This window comes from Chionomys nivalis, chromosome 22 (genome assembly GCF_950005125.1).
Source record: "Chionomys nivalis chromosome 22, mChiNiv1.1, whole genome shotgun sequence".
Taxonomy (NCBI): Eukaryota; Metazoa; Chordata; class Mammalia; order Rodentia; family Cricetidae; genus Chionomys; species Chionomys nivalis.
In genome coordinates this window covers 40,498,726-40,522,880 of record NC_080107.1, presented here as the reverse complement: position 1 = coordinate 40,522,880, position 24,155 = coordinate 40,498,726, and the positions used below count along the sequence as shown (strand labels likewise).

The 24,155-nt window shown below is 54.1% G+C and overlaps 1 protein-coding gene across 11 annotated transcripts in view; it reads right to left on the bottom strand.

Annotated features, from left to right (window-relative positions):
* The window catches only part of Kcnt1 (potassium sodium-activated channel subfamily T member 1), a 60,559-nt gene that overhangs the window by 21,007 nt on the left and 15,397 nt on the right, over positions 1-24,155 (bottom strand). For 3 of the 11 annotated variants that reach the window (XM_057754538.1, XM_057754535.1, XM_057754537.1), the window contains exons 2-11: positions 11,422-11,501; positions 10,746-10,845; positions 8,364-8,420; positions 7,975-8,023; positions 7,134-7,193; positions 6,867-6,941; positions 6,716-6,799; positions 6,033-6,127; positions 4,712-4,892; positions 140-304 (exon numbers count right to left, since the gene is read on the bottom strand). In XM_057754538.1, the coding sequence (XP_057610521.1) occupies positions 140-304; positions 4,712-4,892; positions 6,033-6,127; positions 6,716-6,799; positions 6,867-6,941; positions 7,134-7,193; positions 7,975-8,023; positions 8,364-8,420; positions 10,746-10,845; positions 11,422-11,501 (946 nt within the window). Of the gene's footprint in view, positions 1-139; positions 305-4,711; positions 4,893-6,032; positions 6,128-6,715; positions 6,800-6,866; positions 6,942-7,133; positions 7,194-7,974; positions 8,024-8,363; positions 8,421-10,745; positions 10,846-11,421; positions 11,502-17,424; positions 17,467-23,322; positions 23,543-24,155 lie in introns of those variants that run through there. The other 8 variants (XM_057754528.1, XM_057754529.1, XM_057754534.1 and 5 more) reach the window with 7 other exon arrangements.

The following is a 24,155-nucleotide window of genomic DNA, read 5'->3' as shown; positions in this document are numbered from 1 at the left end:
CTAGAGTGCTCAGGTACCTTGCTCAAGCATGTGACAGTCTTGCACAGTGGGGGCGAGGGGAGGGAGGAGTTGACTGCTCTGGGAACCTGGGAAAAATCTGAGGCTCCCCAGGGGGTGCCTACAGCTTTTACAGCCTTACCTGGAGCCGGGGGTGAGCATAGAACTCATTTAGAAAATCCATGAGGAGGTCAATCTTGAGGGAGCTAACACACAGGACCACATGTTTTTCTGTCTGTGCTCGGTGGCGGCTGTAGTTACCCCCCGACTTCTGCCGTTCCATCCAGAGGTAGACAAGCTCTTCAAACTGTGGGGAGAGAGGGGGTGAACACTGGCATCCAGTGGGGGACACAGAAGGTTGGGGCAGGTGCTAAGGGCAGAGAGTAAGCATAGGCCTGCTTGGCTGGCAGGATGTAGAAGTGATGGGGACGGTGACCTTGGCAGAAACCAGAGCAGGACCAGGAGATGGCATATATAAAGAGGCATCAGAAACTGTGGTGTGTGACTCCAGCCATGGGAAGTCTAGCTCATGGCCTTAGAAGTTATATGGCCAGTAGTGGGTGCCAGAGTCTATACACTGACATCTGGACAGAGTCTTGGCTCTGCCTATCAGCTTTCCTGACAGTATTAGGAAACCCTCAGTACTAAAATTAGGGATTTCTTTCTAACAGTGACCAGATGAGGTCCTGATGCAGACACCACACGTTCAGTCCTTGCCAGTGGAGTCCTCTAGGGCTGGGTGGGAAGAGTTACAAGAACTGCCATGTTCCCATCTGCCTGGGCCACGTGAGCTGCATGGCACTGGCTCTGCCCAAGGCTTCACCCTGCATGTGGCTCTGAGGTCAGATGCCCACTGCCTTTTTCATCTTGAGCATCAGAACCAGACATAGATTTAGCACATTTGAGTGGACTGTGGCAGCAGACCCTGACCGCTGTGGCCATTCTGAAGTCTGCATCTCACTTCTACAGGTCCTCGCAAGGAGACCTGTGGCCAGGGGTGGTCAAGACCCTCGGGCTGGGAGCACAGGGGCTCCCTGCAGATAGACCATGGGGTGTTCAAGACCCTCGGGCTGGGGAACATGGGGGCTCCCTGCAGGTGGTCCATGGGGAGTTCAAGACCCTCGGACTGGGGAACACAGGAGCTCCCTTTTGGTGGCCCATGGCAGGGCACTGCTGCTGGACAAACCTGGGCTTGCTTCTGTCCTCTCTCAGGTCTCAGCTTCCTCACTTGGAAAGTATGAGAAGAGTGCCTGTCTTTCAGGCTATGGTGAGGGGCTCAGAGATTTAATGAAGGGTTCAAAGGACTCACAGTGACTCCTAAAGTATATGTCTGCTCAGAATCTTGAGGCAGGAGCTGATTTGGAAAAGGGGGTTTTTGCAGCTTTAATCTGTTGACCTGAGATCATCTTGAATTATGGTGACTACTAAATCCAATACCCATGGGTCCTTGTAGGTGGGACAAGGACCGCATGGTCATATGGAGATGCCCATAAGGTGGAGGGTAGGCTTAAGAGGCCACCACAACCATGGGATCTCCCAGGGCTCCCGCTAGCCCCCTGCAGCTTCCTTCTGACCTTCAGAACACCTGTTATCTAAGTGTTTGAACATTGAGTCTTAAACACTCAACCTTAGGCCCCCATAGAGGAGAGTGAGCCTCGGGGTCTCAGAGCCTCTGAGAAGGCGAAAAAGAATTCCATTCCATCTTCATTTCAAAGTGACTCTGGGGCTGCTGGGGCAGTGGCCCATCTTCAGCTGGCAAAGGGGCTGAGGTATCCAGAGGGAGTTCAGATAGAAAATGGAGGCTGAGAGTCGTATGGCTGGGCTCGGCTGCCTGTCCACGGACCCATCCTTGGCACTGCCTTCAACTTCTGCTGGGTCAGGATGAATCGCCGAAGAGCTGGTGGGGCTACAAGATGAGCAGCCAGGCTGGAACTCTGATGGCTTTGTAGAGGGGGTGGGCAGCGAAGTATGGACAGGACCTATAGTAGGTGAAGGGGGCGCCCAAGAAAGACGTCTTCCTGGAACCTAGGAATGTGACTTCATTTGGGAAGATAAAAGGGGGCTTTTGTAGCAATCAGGGTGTGGCCTTTGCATCAGGAACCTGACACGATCTTGATCGGTTGACCACCAGGAGCTCTGACAGCAAACCTTGGACGCCATGCCATCAAAGCCCATACTGCAGAAGCTGATATGGGTGCCCAGTCCAGCAAGAAGAAAGGAAGTGGGGAGGGGGAGGGGGTGAGCAACAGAAGAAAGGCCATGTGCAGGGCAGACAGTTTGGAATGACTCATTTGTGAGCCAAGAGACGCTGAGAGCTGGGAGCGGAGGCAAGGCTCACCCCACGCCTTTAGAGTCCTCTGAGAACCAAACCACTGACATCAGATTTGGGACCTGTGGCCTTCATAACTGTGGGGGACAGGCGCTGCTCCATAGTGTGTGGCCACCTTCCATACATCTCCAGAGACACCTGCACACTCCAGCCCTGGGGACTCTGAGGCACAGGGGGACCAAAGCAGAGCCATCTTGGGTGTGATGACTCATTAAGGGAAGCACAGTCCCAGCTCAGATGCGAGGTTAACTAACAGAACCTAACAAAATTCAACAGGCTCCAGCATAGCACTGTAGAACATCATAGGTTATGTTTCAGGAACTCAAGGATGGTTAATATTAGACAATTGTATAAATGTTTAAATGTGTAAAAAAGAAAAATTGTATATAAGCCGGGCAGTGGTGGTGCATGCCTTTAATCCCAGCACTTGGGAGGCAGGGTCAGGTGGATCTCTGAGAATTCAAGGCCAATCTGGTCTACAAGGGCTAGATCCAGAGTTACAGAGAAACCCTGTCTCAAAAAAAAAAAAAAAAAAAAAAAAGAACCAACCAAACAATAAACCCTGTATATATAAAATCTATGACCCTAACAATTTAAGGAGAAAATACTCAATTGGACTGATAAAAAGTATTTTAAAAATTCTACGCGCTGGAGACATGGCTCTGAGGTTGAGAGCACTGGCTGCTCTTCCAGAGGATCCAGGTTCAGTTTCCAGCACCCACATGACAGCTTACAAAAGTCTGTAACTCCAGTTCCAGGGGATCTGACATCCTCACACAGACATACATTCAGGCAAAATACCAATGCACATTGAATAAATAAATAAATCATGAAAAAATCTGGTCTCAGCAAACTGGAATGAGAAAAAAGGTCTCTAAGCAGAGGAGGGGCATCTCCCCAAACTCAGCAGGCTGTCAGAGGGCGATCAGAATGAGAGCTCAGAAGCTTAAGGATTGGAGAGGAAGTGTGGGCCATCACTCTTCAGGAGCAATCTGTGGAAGCCGACCAGTGACCAGCAGAGTTTGCTGGATATACACCCCACACACTAACACTAGTAGAGCTTACAAGTAGAAAAGCAAGGTGTACACAGGATAAAATTAAATGTGACCCCAGGAAACATAATAAGATCTTTGTACCCTAAACAAAAACAAAACAAAATTGTCAGGTTTTTGAGCTAGGTGTGGTGGCTCATTTGCAAAGCCCCAGGAATGTCAGAGACTTGCTAGGAAATGCTAAAGCCACAGCCTGGTCCCTGCCACGTGTGTCAATATGACTCTCATAAAATCCTCACATGGGGAGTTGGTCTTGAACCTGTTTAAGTCTGAGATTACAGGTGGGAACTACCCGAGGCCTGGCCAGGGAATTAGAAATCTTACACAGACTAGCAAGGCCCCCAAAAGCTTCTGAATGGGAGGAGGGAGGGTTGGAGATGTCTTCCGGGGTATTCTACGCACAGCCTCAGGAATTGAGGTGCAGTTGGGGGGATGGAGGGATGTACATTGGGCTGAACCAGGCCCATCACCATCCTGCCATATACACTCTGTTCTGGGTGGGCCTGGACCTCTATGTGAAGAGATAACCTAAAACTTTTGCAAGAAAACAGACTTACAGCGGAGGGAAGAAGAGGCCTTTTCAGGTAAGAGAGGAAAACGTTAAGATAAAGTTTGGTGTATTAACCTCGTTAAAACTTCAACTGCCTGGAGAAGGGCAGGACCCTTAAACAAGGCAAGGAATGAGTCCACAGACTAGCAGCTATCAGTGGAATGCTTGAGGCCACCAGCTAGAAGCACAGCACACGCTTCAGACCAGCAGTTCGAAGCAGAATGCTCCAGGACCGGCTTCTGAACACAGAAAAGCTAACAGGTGTGGGAGAGAGGCCTGGAAGGACAGTGATGGGTGACAGGGACAGAATTAGCACACTGTCTCAGGACAGGGGCCGGGAGAAGTAAGGGGGTGTCTTCTGGGCTTAGGCAAGGTCAGAGGTGGGACTAGCCCAAGGTCAGAGCTCAGGGTCAGCAATGGTGCTTCCAGTTGCCCCTTGTAGCCCTAAAAGTTGTTTAGCTGTGGTTGGGAAAGAGGGTGAAGTTCACCCCAACAATCCATCTCTGCATAGGTTCTTGAGGGGTCACTTGGGCACACCTCAGACCCTCTGGAAGGAAAAGCCTGTCTTCCACGGTTGCTCTTAGGCAGAACAATTCACTGTTGACTCGAGTCAAGGGGGAACCTCTGCAATGACCCTCCACAGGACAGGGAACGCCTTCTCTCCAGTCTCTCCTGGGAACGACCTTCCGACGTGTGTGCATGGCCCCACAGATCCCTGCTGTCCTCATGCCACTCCTCATGGAATGACTCCTGGCTGTCCCTGTGTTGAGCATTGGGACTCACCTGCAGCGGGAGTACCACAAGGGTCACACAGATCAGGATGACCACCAGCAGCTGGGATGGCCAGATCTTGGGTGTCACATCACCAAAGCCCACAGTGGAAAAAGTGACGATGCAGAAGTAGAAGGAAGTTAGCAGGTTCAAGTTCCCACCTGCCCGCTCCAGGTGCTGGATCCCACAGGTCCTAGAAATCCGGAGAACAGGGCTGCAGCAGCGGCAGGAAGGGGCTTCAGGGAGGGGGAGGCTGCAGCAGGGGGAGCAGGGACTGCTGCAGGGGGAGGCTGCAGCAATGAGGGCAGGAGCTGCAGCAGTGGCAGGGAGGGGCTTCAGTGGGGGGACTTCAGCAATGAGGGCAGGGGCTGCAGCAGTGGGGGGGGCTGCAGCAGGAGGAGCAGGGACTGCAGCAGGGGGAGGCTGCAGCAGGGAGGGCAGGGGCTGCAGCAGTGGGGGAGGCTGCAGCAGGCGGATCAAGGATTGCAGCAGTAGGGTAGACTGCAGCAGGGAGGGCGGGGCTGCAGCCATGGATGGGAGAACCTGAATGGTAAGAGACAAGGCTAGAATGTGGAGTGGGGATGCCTGAGATGGCTGCTGTGAACATGGACACAGGCCTCCCCACCTCCCCACTTTCCAGAGGGGTAAGGCTCTACCAGTCCTGGGGACCCTATCACCTAGGACCGAAGTGACGCACTCCTGATCACTGGGACACTGAGTGAGTGAGGTTGTAGAGCTGGGTCTGAATGCCCAGCACCCATAGGTGATGTCATTCAGTAGCAGGCGGTGGGGCTGCCATGGTGAGGGGTGCACTTCAGCCACAAAGGAGTATGGCTGTAGCAGGGATGGTGTGGGGCTGCCCCAAGCCCTGCCAACCTGTCCTCCAGGACCTGCGGCTACTCCTAGCCAGCTCATCCTTGCCTGAGGAATAGCAGGGGTGACTGGGCCTCTTGGGGACATGGAACAGGGCCACTCCACAGGCAGATGTAGGAGGTTGGAAGGTCTGCCCATGTGACCAGAAGCTCCCCATTCTAAGTGACCCTCCAAGAGACCCTGGCTGCTTCTAGACTCCGTTCTCAGATGGACCTCAAACCAAAGGGCCCACACTCAGCCCAGGGGTCAATTCCTTTGAGAGTTGCAAACCCAGCCAGTTGGGCAGGCGCCTGCAGGTCAGATGTTGTGCCATTGTGTCCCTGATCTCCGGACACAAGAGTTTGGAGCTAAATTCTACAGTTCTCTTTGTGCCCCTTCTGTCACTGCCCCTGATCTATCTTCTAGGCTTGCAGTCTTCCACAGCTACCCGATGCGACCATGTGGTGACTAGGGCACTCACCCCGTGAAGACGAGACACAGCAGGGTACAGAAGAGGATGAGCACCTGGTTGAACATGGCTGACTGCGTGCGCAGGATGGCACGGTGGAAGTCATTCTGCAGAGAATGCAGGCATCAGAAGGCGGGAACCATAGACACTCCCACACATAGTAAGCAGAGATCTGGTTATAATTCCTTCCCAGGGGAGGGCTAGGGGCAACATTGCCCTGTGCTGGTCACACGGACCTCAGCTTGGTCTCAGGATGAGCAAAATGTGCCAGAGAGTAGATAGGTGTGAGCATCCTTGGCTTCAAGACTCTTACATCACTGTGCAAGTGGGACAGAGCTGAGTCAAGGGATCTGGCCAGGAAGGTGCAGGCCACCAGGGAGACAGCTGTCATCCTGGCTTTCACTTCCAGGAGATGGGTTTATTCCAGCAGAGGCTGGCCATAGGAATAGTCGGAGCCTGCATTCTTCCGGCCCTGATTTTGCAGCCCGAATCTGCTTGTGCTTACTCACTTCTGCGCACTCTGTCCCACCTTCTCCTCAGCCCTGGGAAAGCTGTCTTCAGGGAAAGAGGAAGCTCACGACTGGCTAGTCTGGAATGTGTCACGTGGCAGGCAGTCTCCTGGCCACACCGCTTGGTCCCGCCAGCAGGTGGGGAAACTGTTCTCAAAGAGCCCACAGGGGCCAGCACTCACTTACGATCATGTTCTCCAGCGCATGCTTGGCCAGCCAGCAGTTGAGAAACACGGGGATGAACAGGTTCCGAAGAGGCGGCCAGAAGACCTGTGGTGTGTGGGGGAGAGGTCAGGTCGGGCTCAGGTAGCCGAGCTTGGGGCTGGGGCTCACCCACCGTGATGATGAAGGGCAGCGTGTTGATCATCTCCAGGACGAAAGGAACATGGAAGACCTGCTCCCAGATGTTGCCCTGGGGGCCAGAGGTATTTCAGAGCCAGCAAGGGGCAGTCAGGGGCAGGGAAGGAAACTGGGAGCTTGGAAGGTAGGCAGAGGTAAGGGTTGGGAGTGGGCAGTCTGAGTTAGATCATAGGTCTAAGGGAGGGGCCGTGGAGAAAGGGCATGGTGGAAAACCAGGGTGGGGTAGGTGCAGGGAGGGACTCACCTTGTAGCTGAGGTAAATGAGGAGCATGGTCTCTAAGAAGCTTATTGTGGCCACAATGACCTGAGTGAAGAAAGGAAAGAGACTCGGAGCAGATCTAGGAACAGGGCCTGACCTCTGAGGGGCTCAGCAGGCAGAGTCCTGACAAAGCGGGGTGCTTGTGTGTGTGTGTGTGTGTGTGTGTGTGTACAGGGCTGCCTGCACCCTTGCTGCTGAAGTAAGATGGTCTTGATTGGAAAGACTTGCAGGCAGCTACTCTAGCCTTAGGGTTGGTAGAAGGCAGCCTAGACGCCATCCCTGCCCTGCTGGGGCACCCTGTGGACAATCAGTCCCAATGAAGTAGGGGGGTGGTAAGAGCACCACTAAAGCCACCCTAGGAGGCAGAAGTGGCAGTGAGGGCGTGAGGCTCGGTTGGCAGTACTCCTTGGGCCCTGGGTAGGGATGGAGCCTCTGCTATAGGCATATGTAAGTCCTATGGGATCCTCCAGCTAGGGACCCAGGCCTCTGGCACATAGTTGGGGAAGACCCCCTCAGAAGCAGGCCTGAGTTTCGGACCCCCTACTTCTATTTCTCAGGAATACAGTAAGGATAGGGTGGGTCAGCAGGAAGGAGAGGGTCTAATCAGGAAAGAAATGAAGGGGGAAGTATGCCCTCATTGGTCCGGGAAAACTACAGTACGAGCTGTCAGGCCTTACTGGGCCTAAGTCCCTTGCTTCATGGGTGAGCCCGAGGCCCTTGCTTGCTGAATAGGACTTATGCTCTCTTACTTAACCCAAGCCCTCTCCTTCGTGATCCACACAAGCAGCCTCCACTGTACAGGGTGGAGGAGTAGGCTGGGACCCACCTGAATCACCCACAAAGTCATCTTCCTCTCCACCCACAGGATGGGAGCCCTAGGGAGAAAAGGGAGGTGAGGCCCAGCCAGGGTGACAGCTGTCAGGGCACTTCCTCTTCAGGCTCCACAAGAATGTTCCCGAGGTAGTGAGGGCCCACTATCCAGATGTGGAGGGTGAGTGGAGAAACATGTGCTTCATTCAAAATTCCTCCTCTCCGATGGGGAAGATCCTCGGTGCAGATTCAGCCGGGTGCAAGGGTGCAGCTGAACATACCCCAGGGACTTTAATGGACCTCAGGTGGGCATTGGCTCCACTAGAGCCAGTTAAACTCCCATAGACCACACCTGTCTACCCCGTTCCTGGCCCAGTCCAGTATGGGAGCCGGGAGCAAACTCACCAGTGGAACTCGGAGGATGAGCCATTGAAAGTATAGTTATACTTCGTGCAGCCCCAGCTGTGGAGAGACAAAAGCACTGGCCCAGTCCCAGACGTCTAGGACCAACGCCAAGGGACGTTTCCAGAGCTGCTATGGGCTCAGGGAAAATGGGAAGGGCACCCACTGGCTCACTCAGGGCCCACCGTATGCCCCGACTGGAGCTGATGCTCTAGCATGTGCGGGGCCTCTCTGGCCAGCTGTGACCGCATGAGGAGGCTCTTGAAACAAGAAGCATAGAGAACACGTCCCTGTCTAGAGCTCTGGGCCCTGCAGTGAGCTGCTGCTCAGGAGAAAGTGAAGACTCAACCTGAGCCAACGACAAGCTCCTGTATAACCACAGATGGCCCAGTGTGACACTGATGCCCGCTGGAGGTTGGAGCTGCCTGAACCAGCCTGGATAATTTTTGAGAGTCAGAAAGAGACGAATTAACAACCCTCATTCCCCAAGCCACTTGAAGATAAGCACCTTGGAACCAGCTGATGAGAGGCAGCACAACCAACATTCTAGCTCTGCTCCAGGCCATAACTAGCACCAGGGTCGGCTACCACAGGGACCTCACTGCTCACAGAACCCAGAAAGGAGCCACTTCTTCCCTGTCCTCACCTCACCTGAGCTCTATTGGGGTTGTTTCACTCAGTGCCCACTGAAGTCTCTGAGCCTTTCTCCCAGCCTCTTATCCAACATCTATCTACTTATCCTTCATCAGCAACCACTCACCTATACATCCATTGCCTCATCTATGGTCCGTGCATCTACCCATCTATTATCCATCATCATCTAATCTATGACCCATGCTTCCGTTTACCTGTGTTCATCATTCTATCCCAACATCCATCCATTCATCTCTCATCGACATTCATCCATACGTCTATCTAGGTATGATCTCATCCTTGTTCCATGCATCCATCATCACCTGATCTGTAATTCCTGTATCTATCTCCTTATGCATCCTCATACCCAACATCTACTCAGGATCTCGTCCCCTATCTATTTGACTACCCATGCTCTGTCCATCCATCTACCCATTCGGGGTACAGCTATGCAGTGTTCACCCATCTATCCATCACCCAAATATTCATCATCTACCCCCCCCCAGCCCATTAGCCCTGCTAGTGATGGTGATGAATTCAATAGACTTGGGTCCTCTAGGGAGGTGGAAGCTGACGTCCTGAAGCCTTGGGGGTTTGGAAAAGGTGTAATAGACCCAGAAGAAACTCTTTTGAGTCAGCGATAGCCCCTATTTCCCCTCAAACAGCCACGGAGGGGGTCTTCCTTCCTCTGATCTCCTGTGCAGTGATAAAAGATTTGTTCTCAATAGCATGTGAGGGTTTCTGATCTGAGAATTCTAGTTTTCCCGAAAGTAGGCAACAGATGAAAACAAGGAATTCAATACAACTTCACACACAAGCTGCAGGGGCTGGCCTCCTGGAGATTTACAGGACCTCAGCAGTTCAGGAAGGGTAGCCCAAGAAGTAAGTCAATGTTGGCAGGGTCCACGTTTGGCCCAGCAGTGGCCCTCAAACTCCTGGCTCTGACTAAGGAGTCCTGTGGCATCTGAGCCCACTTGTCAAACCCACTGGCCTGCAAGTCAGAGGCCAACAGAGTTCAAAAGAAATGTTCTTGGCAGAACTAACAAAGTGAAGGGCCAAGTACAGCATCCTCAGAGGGCTGTGGGAAACCAGGAAGTGACAGATGCAGGAACTCAGACCTGGGGGAAGAGTGTCACCTCAGAATAGAATTGAGAGGATAAGAGGGGGCAGAGTAGGAGGGAGGAGTGACAAGCACACCCGTGGCCCAGGGCCCAGCTTCCGAACCCCACGGGGCACAACTCAAGACAATCCTGGCACTGAGGGCTTCTGGACCAGTCCAGAGATGAACTGGAAGCATGCCAAAGTCTCCCCAGGCACTGAGAGATCAACAGCTCTCAGGGAAGACAATGACACCCTGCAAGGATCTGGGCTGGGAAACAGCACTGACGTCTCAAAGCAGCCAGGCAGTGGGAGGATTACCGAGAAGACATGAGAGGAAGAATCCTCAGCCTCGTCTGCCGGGTCCTCTAAGCCCACTTGACAGCAGATACCTCTTCCTCAAGGTGGTTAGAACACACTCTGTGCCTGCATGCACAGCTCCACACTGGGGGCCCAGCCATCATTCTAGACCTGACTGAGTGGTGTCTGGGCATGGGGTCACACTAGGGGAAGAAGACTTTCAAAGCTCGGTGACAGGGCTCCCTAGAAGTCTGGTAAGTGTCGGTCACAGGTCTTCCACACGAACGCCCCAAATGCCAGTGAGGATCTTTGGAAAGGCTCAGTCTGAGGACCCCAGCCCCCCAGGTCACCCACCATCCGATGCCCTGGTCTGGGTTGTCGAGCAGGACACGGACGATGTACAGCAGGCAGGTGAGCAGCTTGAGGGAGAAGTTGAACAGCCGGATCCTCAGGCCTGTGGAGAGGGTGACATCAGGGTAGGAGCTGCAAGGAGCAGGCCTACCCGCTCTGCTGGGGTCTCTCAACAGCTCCCTCCCGAAGGGGCCCTGCATGAACTTCCATCTCGTGCACTTGTATTCCGGATGTAGAGGACAGATGCATCAGCACCCCTTCCCCAGCCAGACTCCTCTGGTCACTGAGGCTCGGTGCAGAGGCTTGGGCTGCAGGGGATTTCCTGAGGGCGCTTCCCTCACGGGAACAGATTTAGACACTTGGTGCCACAGCCTAACTTCCAAGCCCCTTCTTGCATCTCAGGTAGGTTCAGAGTGGCCAAGCTTAAAGCTGGGAAGGAGTCGGGGAAGTGTGGAGATGGGGATTCCTAGGGTGTGGGTTGGGTGACACAGGAGATGACCCAGCTGGCTCCTGGGGTCAGCCTAGCCCAATTCAACCCAGTGTCCAGAATCGGGGGAGTCATGTCTCCACAGGTCAGAAAACGGGAAGTCAAGGTGACCTCTGCCCTCTGCCCATGCAGTTGGCATATTTCTTCAGGCTCCCAACCCTGCCCATCCCTCTCCTCCAGGCCCCGACTCACTGGATCTTTGGTTTTTGATGAAGAACAGCTTGAGCCTCTCCTTGCAGGTGTTCTCATTGACATAGAATTCCACCTGGACCCTGAGGGAGGAAAGGAGGCTGAGGCTTAGGGTCAGAGGGTTCAGGCCCAAGGCAGGGGCTGGAGCCTCAAGCCAGAGCCAGAGTCCCAAGCCCAGATGAGTTCTTTCAAACCACAGGAGCAGAGAGGAACTTGGGAGAGACCCTGAAGGTCTGTGGTGTGAAGCAGCCATTCATCTCCCCGCAGCATCCCCTTGCTACACCTGCAGCCACTGGGTACCATCTTCTCAGCATCCAGAGCTCTCCAGGCCCCGAGGAGATCAGGGCAACAGCACTCACAGAGCTTTGGACACTGGCTATCCAAACCTTCTTAGTAAAATGTTCAGAGGTTGACAGTCATTGCTTCTGGTGGCCTCCAGAGTACAAACTCTGAGGCCATACATTATAATCTCGGGGATGGTCAGAAGGGCCAGCAAGAAGCAGTCATCCTGTGAGCCTGGCCATCAGCCCTCTGACCTCCGTCTTTCCCCTCCCATGGCACTGCACAGAGAGGCCAGTCTCTGAGGCGTGGCCACACTCACATTCTTTGAAGTCCTCAGATCACCCAGGTAAACAGCGAGTGAGCACCTGGCTACTCCCTTATGCCCCATTGCCACACCCAGGAAGAGCCACGCGCTCACTGAGAATAACTCTGTGGCGAAGGGAAGACAAAGCCACTGTTTCCAACCCCCAAGCTGCAGACATAATCCTATGCCCTGCCCATCCCATTCAGGAGTAGGAGATGAAAACGCCAGTGCTGACAGGGGAAGGATATGCGAATCTGAGTCTGGAGCTTGGACTCCTGTAGTAGGTGTGGTTAGCTTGCAGCACTTTCCCTCTGTGCCCTTGAATGGTCCATGGCTCACTGTGATGGGCTCCCTGGACACATGGCTTCTATCAGAACAACCTCAGCATCTCCCCAACAGACAGAAACTCTGCCGGGAAGGAATCAGGTGGGACACAGCACCAGGGACCATAGCACAGTGTAGGGTCACAAGGCAGAAGGGCAGAGGGACAGCATGTCTTGCTGCCTGCAAGGGTCTTGTAGGGCATGGAGAAGTTGGCAAAGGAGGCAAACACCAGCTTGGATCCCTGTTTCTGCCCTTCCCCCTGCACTGCTGCCGCCTGCTGGGGAAGGCAGCACCGAGTCCAGGGTGGGCGAACCCGGAACACCATTATTCTTTGATCAGGTATGTCAAGACAGTTGGAGAGTTTAATGTCAGTGCCTGGCTGGGGACGACTATTCCAACAGCACCCAAAGTGTCTTCAATGGTCACTGTCAGGCCAGTGAGATGGCTTAGTGGGTGACAGCACTTGCCACCAAGCCCAGCGACCTGAACTGGATCCCGGGTCCCTCACAGTGGAAGGAGAAAACTGACTACGGCAAGTTATCCACCAACCGTAGTTCTTTTTTTTCTCTTTGTTCCAGTTCCACCCAGTTCCCAAATAAACATACGGAGTCTTATTATTCACTTATAAATGCCTGGTCTTAGCTTGGCTTATTTTTAGCCAGCTTTTCTTAAATTATCCCATCAAACTTTTTGCCTCTGGGCCTTTACCTTTTTTTCTATTTCTGCATATCTTTTCTTTCCTTCTTATTCCATGTCTGGCTGTGTAACTGGGTGGCTGGCCCCTTGCTTCCCCCTTTTGCTCCTCTTTGCTCCCCACTTACGTTCTTTTCTTTCTGTGTATTCTCTCGGCCTGGCAGCCCCACCTATTCCCACTCCTGCCTGGCTACTGGCCATTCAGCTCTTTATTAGCCCAATCAGGTGCTGCAGGCAGCAAAATAACACAGCTTCACAAAGTTAAGCAAATGCAACATAAAAGAATGCGCCACACATCTTTGCATCATTAAACAAATACTCCACAGCATGAACGAATGTAACTAATATTCCACAGCAACCAACCCTCATATACATGCTGTGGTATATGCGTGTCCCAAGAAGCATACACCAAATAAATAAACAAGGGTAATACAAATATATTTTAAAATCTAATCACTCCCTGAAGCCTACTGAGCACAGCCTCTTTGTCACGTGACCTGCCCGTGGCCTGGGGGAGTGGCCTGGGTCACAGTGGCTCTGCTGGTCACTGAGTTGCCTGAGGGCCCAAGGGCCTGCTCACCTCACCAGAACCAAGGTGCTCCTGGGGTTTGGTGCTGTGCAAAGACTGGGTCCGCCCTGGACTGCACGGCAAGCCAAGCTTCCCGTAGGAAAGGAGGGGCCAGCCCCGTGCTAATGGTTGGTGTACTCTAGCCCACCCCTCTGTACGTCTAAACTGTACTTTACCCAGCATCCCCACTGCATCTCAGTACATTCTGCTGTCCCAGCACACATCACCCGCTGTGCCGGACACACTACACTGCACACCAGCCAGTTCCATGTGCCACACTGTTTAGCACACCCACTATGCTACAGCGCACCTCTGCACCCCACGTGATCCAGAATACCCCCGTGTACCCCCCCACAGCACCCTGCTGTGCCACACTGTATGGCAGCACAGGGTCTTTCTAGGGCACTATGAGCCCCAAGTCAGAGAGGATACTGCACATGACTGACTGAAGAATCAGTTGTGCACCTTTCTCTAGGAAGGAGCCTGAGGCTCGGGAGATAGGCTTCACTGGGATGGGGGCAGGGAAGCCATCGGATGGCTTGAAGGACCACCTGTATCCTAAACGCTGCATGTATGAAGTTCTCGAATGGCTCTCCTCTCCACCCACCTCCTCTACAATATAGGGCTCAGGGAAGAGTCTTCCCACCTGCTCAGCCCCCGCTCCAATAGGACCCTCAGCAGGTGACCAGGACCTTTGCTAAGGCAACAAGGCGACAATCTCTCTCCATCTCCCATACAGCACAGACCACAGCCTTTCTGATCCACTGTGGTTTCCCTCCCCTATCTTTGGCTCTACTCTCATGCCACCCCTAAATGTAGGGGCCTCAGGGACAGTGCCAGGAGGCTTCTGCAACCTGCCAGATAAAAGCGCTAAGTTCCACCTGCCATGGGTATGTCCCAGTGGCCGGGCTGGCTATTCACTGCCCTCTGCAATTCTGTGTCAGTATAGACAGGACGGAGTGTCTATAAGGTGTCATGTGTTAAGAACTTCATCGCTAAGAGGCAGGAAGAAGATAGGAACTAAATAAAGCTATGGTGTGTGTGTGTGTGTGTGTGTGTGTACTGATTGGGGGGGGGTTAGGATTAGGTAAGATCTCTAGGGAAGAACCCACAGTCAGTTCTGGTGGCTTTATAGGCAAGGGGTAAGGTCAGACATGTGTGCTCCAGCTCCTGCCATGTGGGATGCCTGGGACCACCTCAGATCTCTGTCTGCAAAATGAATATTACCAGACGTGGGCCCTTGGCGTTGGGCTAACCTGAGCTGCATAAGCTCCCTCTGTGTTTTGTAGCAGTCTATGGACTAACACACTCCCCTTGGGCAGAATTATCCACTGCGAGCCACCAACGCCTCCTCTCCTCCCTCATTAGAGACGGATGTCCCAGGACACACTAGGGAAGCACTTGTGTGCTCTTCTTGTAGCTAGATCTCCAACCACAGGCTTGGAGTCCTCCCAGGGACCCCACTGTCCCTGGGAGAAAGGACAGAACCCTGACCTCCCCTCTGTCCCTGCACCCTGCTGCTCCATGGCACTAGACATTCTCGTGGGACATTCCTGTTGGCCATCCCCTGCTGCTCCCCAACTGTGCCTGCCCACTGCCCACAGGTCCCCTGCCCCATGCCCATGACCACTTCCAGCTCCACTCTCCAGGCTCCTGGACCCTCAAGGCTGCTCCTGTCCTTGTCATCTTCCCAGGAACATCTGGAGATCAGAAAACTCAGTCACCTATGAAAGAAGCCACCATGGCCACTGTGCTGCTGAGGGAACAGCCAGGAACCTGTCACACCCAGCCCTGCCCCTTGCTGGCATCCTCCCCAGCTCCGGAAAGCTGACCTGACTAATGACCCCCATGATCAGAACAGTTACCTCCTGGGAGGGCTGCCCATTAGGTGCCAACACCCATCTGCATGGTCCCAGGTGTTCTGTGGGCAGTACCCACTTACGGCTGAAGGTGTTCTCCTGGAGGAGCCATAAGGCCTGATTGGCTCCCTTGAAATCAGAGCTCTACAGTGCCAGAAAAATCAATGAGTCTTCCTTTACTTTTAAATTTTTGATAAACTGTGGCCACTCACTTCCTCCAGCAGCACACAAAACAGGGATTGAGACTATCCATTTCACTCCAATCTGTGTTTAAGACATCATGTGTGATCTGCCCTAAGGAGAGAGGAAGACACGGGGCACAGTCCTGCAGGAGCATAAGGGGTTTGTGAATGACCCTCACCTCTTAAAGAGCCTGTTCACAGGCACCCTTGGGCCTGTATGAAGCTCCTGGGAGTCATAGAAACTGCGCTGGCCCAGCAGGCAGAATCTAAAGACTGAGAGCCAGCGCCCACTAGGAAGTCGGACAGATGCAGGCTCTGCCTCTCTCCTGCTTTTAGCTTAGTTTCCTACCGGGGATGAGTACCTGGAAGATGTAAGTGCTTTAGCAATGGTGAGGTTAAGATGTGTCCTACTGTGTCCCTTGGGAATGAGCTCAAAGAGAGGATACAATGAGAGATAATGGGTATGGGGCCCAGGACTAGCACCTCATGGTGCTGGCGTGGGGGGTCAAAGTTAATGCAACCAGAAAGCTACCTCAGGCCTACACTGTTCAGTACATCATACTGCAAAATCAGAGCCTGGTTGCATACATACCAGCCATGCCCACAGATACTGGATGGTGCATTGGCTCAAGCATGAGTCTGAGCTGGAGCAACCTTACTGAGGAGCTAGCGGGTACAGCCATAGTACTGACTTCTTGGGTGAGTGGGTAAGAAGGACCCAGAGCAGGCTGCCAGGGGCAACTCAAACCTGTTCCTCCTTGCATCTGCAGAGGGCTAGCCAAGTGGGAAGAGATCCAATGCCCCACAACCCCCAAGCCTTCATAATCCCCAGGGGAGTTCAGTAGAACTCCATTTGTGGCACCCTCCTGTGGCTCTGAATCCTTCTTGGAGGACCAGGTGGGCTCACAGCCCTCATAGTATCCCACATAGACGAGCTTCTCAGGAAGGCCCCCTCCAACGCTCCAGGCCTCAACCTCATAGAGCCTGGGGGCAGGCAGTAGAGTTGAGCTGGCCTGGTATGGGTCTTCAGGCTTTCTCTACCTGGGAAACTGAGAGAAGGGATCTGATGTGGCCTGGGAAAAATGGGTACTGGCTTCTCAAACTAACTCCCCTGCAAAGGGAGTTTTCTTGGAACCCAGGGGCTCTCTGAAGAGCTTAGGACATCTACTATGATTGGTGCTGGCTCTGGGGCAACACGGACACAGCCTCAGCCCTAGGGCAGCCACAGGCAGGTTCTTGCTTCCCCACCATTGCCAGGTCTGAGGCCCAGCTCTTCAGGTACCTGGGGAGGAGTGGGATTAGGAGATGTGGCCTTGTTGGAGGAGGCTTCAAAAGTTTACCCCTTCCAGTTAGTTCTCTCTGCTTCGTGCTTATGGATGTAAGCTCTCAGCTACTGCTCCAGCACCATGCCTGCCTGCCTGCCTGCCTGCTGCCACATTCCCCCACCATGACGGTCATGGATTCTACCCTCTGAAACTCTAATCCCCAGTCAACTCTTTCTTTTATAAATTGCCTCGGTTGTGATGTCTTATCACAGCAATAGACAAGTAACTAAGACAGTCATCCACCTCTGGGGAGCCCATTTCCTTTCTACAGACTCTTCCCAAGGGGATCGTTAATCATATGTCTCCAGTCCCAGCCCCCAGGACCAGAAGTACCTGCTGGTCCTGGGAAGTGCTGGCCAACACTCATGTTTCTGCCTGGGCAAGAGTAGCCCTTCCCATGGGGCCTGATTGTCAGGGGTATGAGGACACATCTTTCCCTGAGACAGTCCCTCCCCTGTGAAGCACTTACTGAGAGAGGGAAGAGTCCAGGCTGAAATCCTCCACATGAAGCCTGGAGACAGAGTGGGCACATCAACACAGACAGTGGGTGGGGCTCCAGGACCGTATCGGACTTCAGGCAATATCCCAGAGCAATGGGGTATGCCAGAAGCCCCAGGCACGACAGGTAGTGTCAGGCAGCCTAGCATGCAAGGCAAATAGAGCCAGGCCTACCCCCCAGAACTGGAGAAAGCAACAGAGTCCATAGATGCTGGCACATGCAGGCTTTGTACTCTGGCCAGAGGGAGTGACTACCTTTTAGCCAAGGACAAAGATCCGTCTCTCTCTCTCTCTCTCTCTCTCTCTCTCTCTCTCTCTCTCTCGTTCATGTTAAGCCTGTCTCCGGCCTCTTTGTGACCCCGTGTCCAGCACTGGCCCCTCCAGCGGCACTGTAACCGAGGAAGCTGAAGACAACTGAGTGGTCCAGCTACAGGGTCACAGCTGGGCACCGGAAACCTTGGATGGCCTATCTCTTGGTTTCCTGTAGCTGAGCAGGTCAGGACTGGGAGCTGGTGTTTCTTGGGTGATTGAGGTGCACTCCTCTACCTGGTCAGCTCTGGACAACCTGACCTTCAGTTTCCCTAGACTCCCTGCCATGGAGAAGGGGTCAGCATCTCTGGAGTACCAGCTTGTGTTGGGAGCTGACTGCATGCTCCAGCCCCTCCAACCAAGGACTTCATGGGGCCTCTCTCAGTTTTCAAAGCAACTGTTTTCCAGAAAGCAAAGATTCAGTGAGGACCACTGTGGACCTCAGGCAGCATCCTGCACAAGCTGTGTTAGGACGTCTGTGAGACCGGAATCCTTTTCCACATTCTAATATGTGGTCCCCCCGGTCCCTGGGTGGAGAAGGTATTAGATGGGCATACGCTTGGCAGAGTCAAGGTCCCCACTGGTATGGCAATGGGTGGACAGCTCGGTACAGTAGAGGCGAGTCCAGGTTTAATGGGGTGTGAAGTTTGGGGATTCCTGGGAGCTTTCAGATGCCCTGCCTGTTTGTGTAGCTGAGATTGTCTTCCTGGTATCATCTCTGCCCCAAGATCTATGATAAGGGTCTGAAGAGCCTGGCAGAGTTGTGGTTTGCTAAGATGGGGACAGGATCATGTGGCACCTAGCACAGAGGTGCTTATAACTCAGACCTGCTTCCTAGGTCAGACCAACTCCCATCTGCATGGGCACCATCTAGGCTCCTGAGCTGTGCTGCATGCACGGGTGCCTGAGGCTGGGACAAGGTGAATCCACTGTACTCTGGAGAGGCTATATCCCCACCTGTCGTGTTACCTGGTTCAGATCTGTCCCTTAAAGGACAATGACCTGTGTGTAAGCAGCAGGGCATCTTAGATTGATGCAAACTCTGCCAAGGGCTGGTGCCAGGGAATATGAGGACAATCATCTGAGCTACCTATCAGGGGTGCTTCGGAGGATAGGGAGTGGTAGGAATGAAGTAAGGTACACCTGAAACATCCAAACAGTGGTTTCTATGCCCGCAACTAGTAACCTAGGTACCACTAAGCCTCCCTCATCAGCATGACAGCCCTATGGAGCTTGGACACAGAATAAATGAGGGCTACAGTTGGGATTCCTTTCTGTACCCATAGCCTGTTGCTCTCTTCAGAGCCTGGGGCTCCCACAGGAGCCTCTGGGTAGACATAGGTATACCCGACTTGAAGCCTAAAGGGGCAAGCTCAGCTAGGCACCTTCCTGGGAGTCCTCTGGGCTGATGGGAGGTCCACTTCTCACTGCACCCCATGAACCCTGAATCTCAGGGGATGCTTTTGGGTATTCAGAAAATTAATTTCATGTCAGGGAGGTTCCTACAAGCAAACGAGGAGCCCACTTATTCTTCACTGGATTGTAACCCCCAGATTCACAGGCTATAGCCGTGACCTCCTGGTAGCTCATGGTATAACGTAACTATATTAGGGAAAAATTGCAGACATTCAGTTGAAATGGGGTCCTATGGTGGTATACTAATAGGAAGAGTTCAAGACCCAAGTCACAGAGAGGGACAGAGAGGGACAATTGTGTGATTACATGGAGAGGATAGCCTGAATATGGGAGGGGCCTTGGAGCAGGCTGCCCACATCCAGCTCCTGAAACCACAAGAACATCAAGTTATATGGTTTCCGCCCCCTAGTCTGTGGCAGCCCCCACAAGCTCAACACACTTAAAAAGGAAACCTGTGTCCACTGGAGGGACCAGGAAGGAGTGCACGCCATACCGGAGCCTGATATCCATGTATATTCCAAGAGGATAAAGCACTGTCCAGATAAGCATACTGGGGAGGAGAAGAGAGTGGAATAAACCGGTAACTGTAGAAGCAATAGAGTACCATCTGTGGTGAGCAGTGGGGTGCAGTGTGTAAAGTTGGGGTGTATCCAACTGCCAGAGTAGGGAATGAGGCACTTGAGAGCTTAGAAAGGGTTAGGGGTGCTGTATGAGGGCTATTCAGAGAAGTCACTTGGTGGGGCAGGGGAGGGTCCATGATACTGAAGGGTTGGGGGCCTATGAGTGTCTGGACATGGAGGACAAGGATATCCCAGCAAGGAAGATCCAAGGGATCACCTCCTGGGCCCAAGAACACTAGAGTGAATGAAGTTGGGGATGGGGAGAGATTCAGCTCCCTGAAGTTGGACCGACAGGCTGGGACTTCTCAGGAGAACATCAAGGTGATGTTTGAGCCTGAGAAGCTGCTGTGTGAAGGCCTCAGCCTTGGTGGAGGAGTCACTGACATATGATGGCCAGGAATAGAGCCTGGGAATGGAGCGAACCCGGAGTCTGGCTGGCTGCTGAGAGACTTGAAGTCACAGAGTGTGAAGTCATGTCCCTGCTGAGGTAGTGAATAGTCAGGAAGTAGGTGGTGTCAGGAGGTGTCAAGATGGCGTCTCAGAGTGCAGGTCTGAGGTAGACGTGGGCTGGCTGGGAAGAAGGCTGAAGACCCGGGGCCTGGAAAGTCCTGGGGATGGATCACAGAGCCATGAGGTAGGGGCCTTGGTCCTCAGCACCCTTGGCTTTGGGGAGCTGTGGTGGGTACGCAGGTATGGGGCAGGCTCAGCTCAGAAGTGAAGCGGAGAGTTGGTCCTAGACCGGCCCAGTCAGAAGCAGGCTGGGGTGCCACTGGGAAGGGGGATTCCTGGCACCCTTGCCCCAGTCTCTACTCTGATGTGAGTCTATGCTCTGATGTGAGGTCCCTTCTCCTGGTGTCTGCCCTTAGGGGATTGAGAGATTCTCTCTGGTATAGGCTCAAAGGGGTGACCCCAGTGTAGTCTCTAGGGTGTGGGGGGATGCAGCAATGCAAGTGGGTATTCTCTGGAGCCTCAGGGATGGAAAGCCGGCCTTGGCCAAGTCAAGCCTCTGCACCATCCTTCAGGCCCTGCCCCAACCCCATTCTAGCACCTTTGGCTCTCCCCACCTCTACACCTTTACATTAAGACCCCAGGGATGTCAAAGGATAAACGATTCTTAGCCTCGAACCTCCCTGTGGCAGCATCTGCGGGGATCTCAAACCCCTTCCCCTTCCTGGAATATGGAGACCCCACAAACCCAGGTTGCCAAACCAGTGCTCCCTGGGCTCACCTCCTATGTCCTTTTGTAGCCTTCTACCCACAACACAGCCACCACCGCCCTCCAGGACATCTGCTCTCTTGGTCCTGCTACCCACTATGAAATACACTAGGGACATGTCTCTTGGAGCCTTCAGAGATTCCCAACATATGTCACTAGGGACACTTTCTAGGATGTCTCTGCCTTCTGTCCCTTCCAGTTGTCCTCCAATTCCAACCCCACAGCTCAGGTGTGGCCTCTGACCTGCCCGTGCAGAGGTTCGGCCTCACCCCCTAGCCTCCCAGCTACTTCTCCTTGGGCATGTACCCTCCTTCCATCCCTCACTGCCTCAGCTGGTCCCTGAGGAAGCAGATGGGGCTGAGGGGGCGTCCACATAGCGGACAGGTGGGAGGGCTGCAATGGCAGACTCAAGTCAAGTGAATTCAGGGCTGTAGAAGGGGCCCCAGTGCCTGACCCACTGAGGGGTTCACTAATGACCTAGCCCTTCCTGGGTTCCAAAGCTTTGGAATAGAGCCCCCTTTCCCCAGCTCACATTTCCTAACTGTTCTAAATCTCAGTGGGGGACAGAGAAAGAAGGGTCAGGTTGGGTGAGGGAGAGGAACGGGCACCAGGCCCGCTGTAGCTATGAGAAAGTGCAAAGCTTCAGGGACTATGTGGGCAGCGTCACACCACCATGGTGGGCATGCATGGGGGCCATGAAGATACTTTTCTCCTCTCTCTGCCCCGCTGCCTTCCCAGTGGTGGAGAGGCACCAGGTTCTAACTTCCTGGACAACAGCCCAGACATAGGACAGGGGCAAGGGCAAGTCATGGCCCACGATCTTGCCTGGAAACTTCAGTAACCCCAGTTCCTAATGTGTCAGTCAGTCTTCCCCATCCTCCTCAGCTGGGATCTGACTTGGCTCCCAACTGCTCATCACAGCAGGTGTTCAGATGCCAGCTAGAGGCTCAGGTGCCACCTGGGCCCAGCTGGGTAGACAGTTCCCTTCTCTCTGCTCTGCGGAAGGAGGCTGACAAGGACCCTGCGAGTCAGGGAGAAAGGCCATGCTTGTCAAAGGGGCCAGCAGCTCAGCTTGTGGTCTACAGTCAAGGGCCTACATGCAGAAGGGCGAATGGGGAAAGAGGTGGCCACAGAAGTGTCGAGCTCTGGACTAAGATGCAGCCTGGGCAGAATTGCCATCCCCGCAGTTCACTTCTCCTGGGGCTCGATAGGCTGGGAAGGGAGCTTCCGGGATCACTGGCCCACGGTGTCCACTAAGAGGAGGGAGAGGCCAAGAGGGGTCCCCAAAGATAGCAGCACTGGCTGGCTATCCTCTTTCCCTGAGTTTCCCTCAGTTGTGGGAGGCCCCTCAAGAGCTGCTTCTGGCAAATGGGGACAGGGTGGCATCGCCCTTCCCATGTGAGAAGCAGGAAACTGGTACAAATGGGGGAGGCAAGGGAGGAAGGGGGGTGCTCTGATGACCTTAGTCCAGCCATCTGCTGGGTCCAGCCACTGCCAACCCACCAGGCTTCACCCCACACCGGCACCCCACCCCATCCCACCCAGGATTTCCGCCATGCCTCTGTCCAGAAGGCCCTGCCAGCTCTTGCTCATCCTTAAAAGTCAGTGTCCAGGAAGTTGCCTGGACTGGTCCCATCCAGTCCTGCCCCAACTGCTACCAGAACAGGCTTCAAGCCCACAATACAATGTGCCCACACTAGGCCAGGTCTGATTCATTTCATTCCCCCGCAGCATCCAGCAGGGTTCTTGGCACAGGCAGGTGATGGCTAGGGATTTGCTGCTGCAGAGACCTCAGTGTCCTCATCCATGAAATGGGGTGTCACATCCTGCCTGGAGCTTGCAGGAGGATGAAAAGGGTGGGCTCCCTTCTGCAAAAGCCTCCTGCATTCTGGCTGCCCAGCCATGCTGGGGCTCAGCATACCCATGCCTTTACGGTCCCCCAGCCAGTTTGCTATGTAGCCTGACTGGGCTTCAGAAGCTCACCTCTGAAGTACCTACCTCTTCATAGTGTCCCTTGCTGAACTCATCCAAGTGGGACTTCCTAGAGCAGTGTGGGCCAGGGCCACCTGGACCAAAGCCCAGGTCATAATTGCAGGGCCCTGGGGTCAGCCTCTAAGCAAGGGGCCAGTGTCTAAGTCTCCCCAGATCAGGCTGCAGCCAAGGGGTGGTGGGACTCCAAGGCGCTCTCTTCCCTTCCCAGGCTACTACAAGCAAAGCCAGGTGTGGGGGAGCAGAGCCCGTGCTAGACAAAATGCAAGCGATGCGAAGCCCCTCCCGCGGGGTCCTGGTCCCCCACAAGCGTCCCTACCTCTGGCCCACGTCGCTGCCTACGGAGCCCCCGCCGCGGGCCGGCAGCAGAGGGCTGAGCCCGTGAGGTTCCTCGGGGGCTGCAGCGCCGGCTGGGGTATCCCCAGGACCCGCCTTGCCCTCGGACGGTGAGCGCGGCAGCTTGGCCCGCGCCATCCTGCGGGAGCGCTTGGCGCGGGTGGCTGTGGCGGGGGCGGCGCCGGGCGCTACCACCGCACTCCTCACCCTCAACGCGCAGCACAGTGGAATGGTCCGGGGTGGGGAGGGCGTCGTCTTGACTCCCTGCGCTCCAAGGTCGGCCCCAGGTTCTTGTCCCAACCTGGATGCCTCAGGGAGGATTCAGTTCCGGTATACAACTGTCCTACCCCATTCCTACCAGAAGTAATAGTCGTGGTGACGACGGTCACTGCTCCACTGCTCCGAAGGGAGGAAATGCAGGAAGGGTAGTGTAGGTGACAGCTCATGTGGCCCTTGGCAGCTCACCTCCAGAGGAAGTTTGGTGGAGAGATGAGATAGCTATCTCTGCTGGGCATGTACCCACGTCTCAGGGTACTCCTGTGTGTCCTGGGAACCCCGATCTATTGCTCAGGATGGCAGGAAGCCCAGAGCCCCACCCATCTTCTAACCCCTACCTCAGGGCCTGACCAAGTGAAGTGAGCCCGTCCTCCATTCAGATGGGAAATGGTAAGTGTGTGCCCATCTTCCCTCCTGCGCAGGGTCCTCACCCTCCAATCCTATCCCAAAGCTGTCAGGGTTCAGCCCCCAAAGGGCAGTTGCTGATGGCTGAATGCTAGTGCCCTGAATCCCTCCCCATCCTGTGTGTGGCAACTCCAG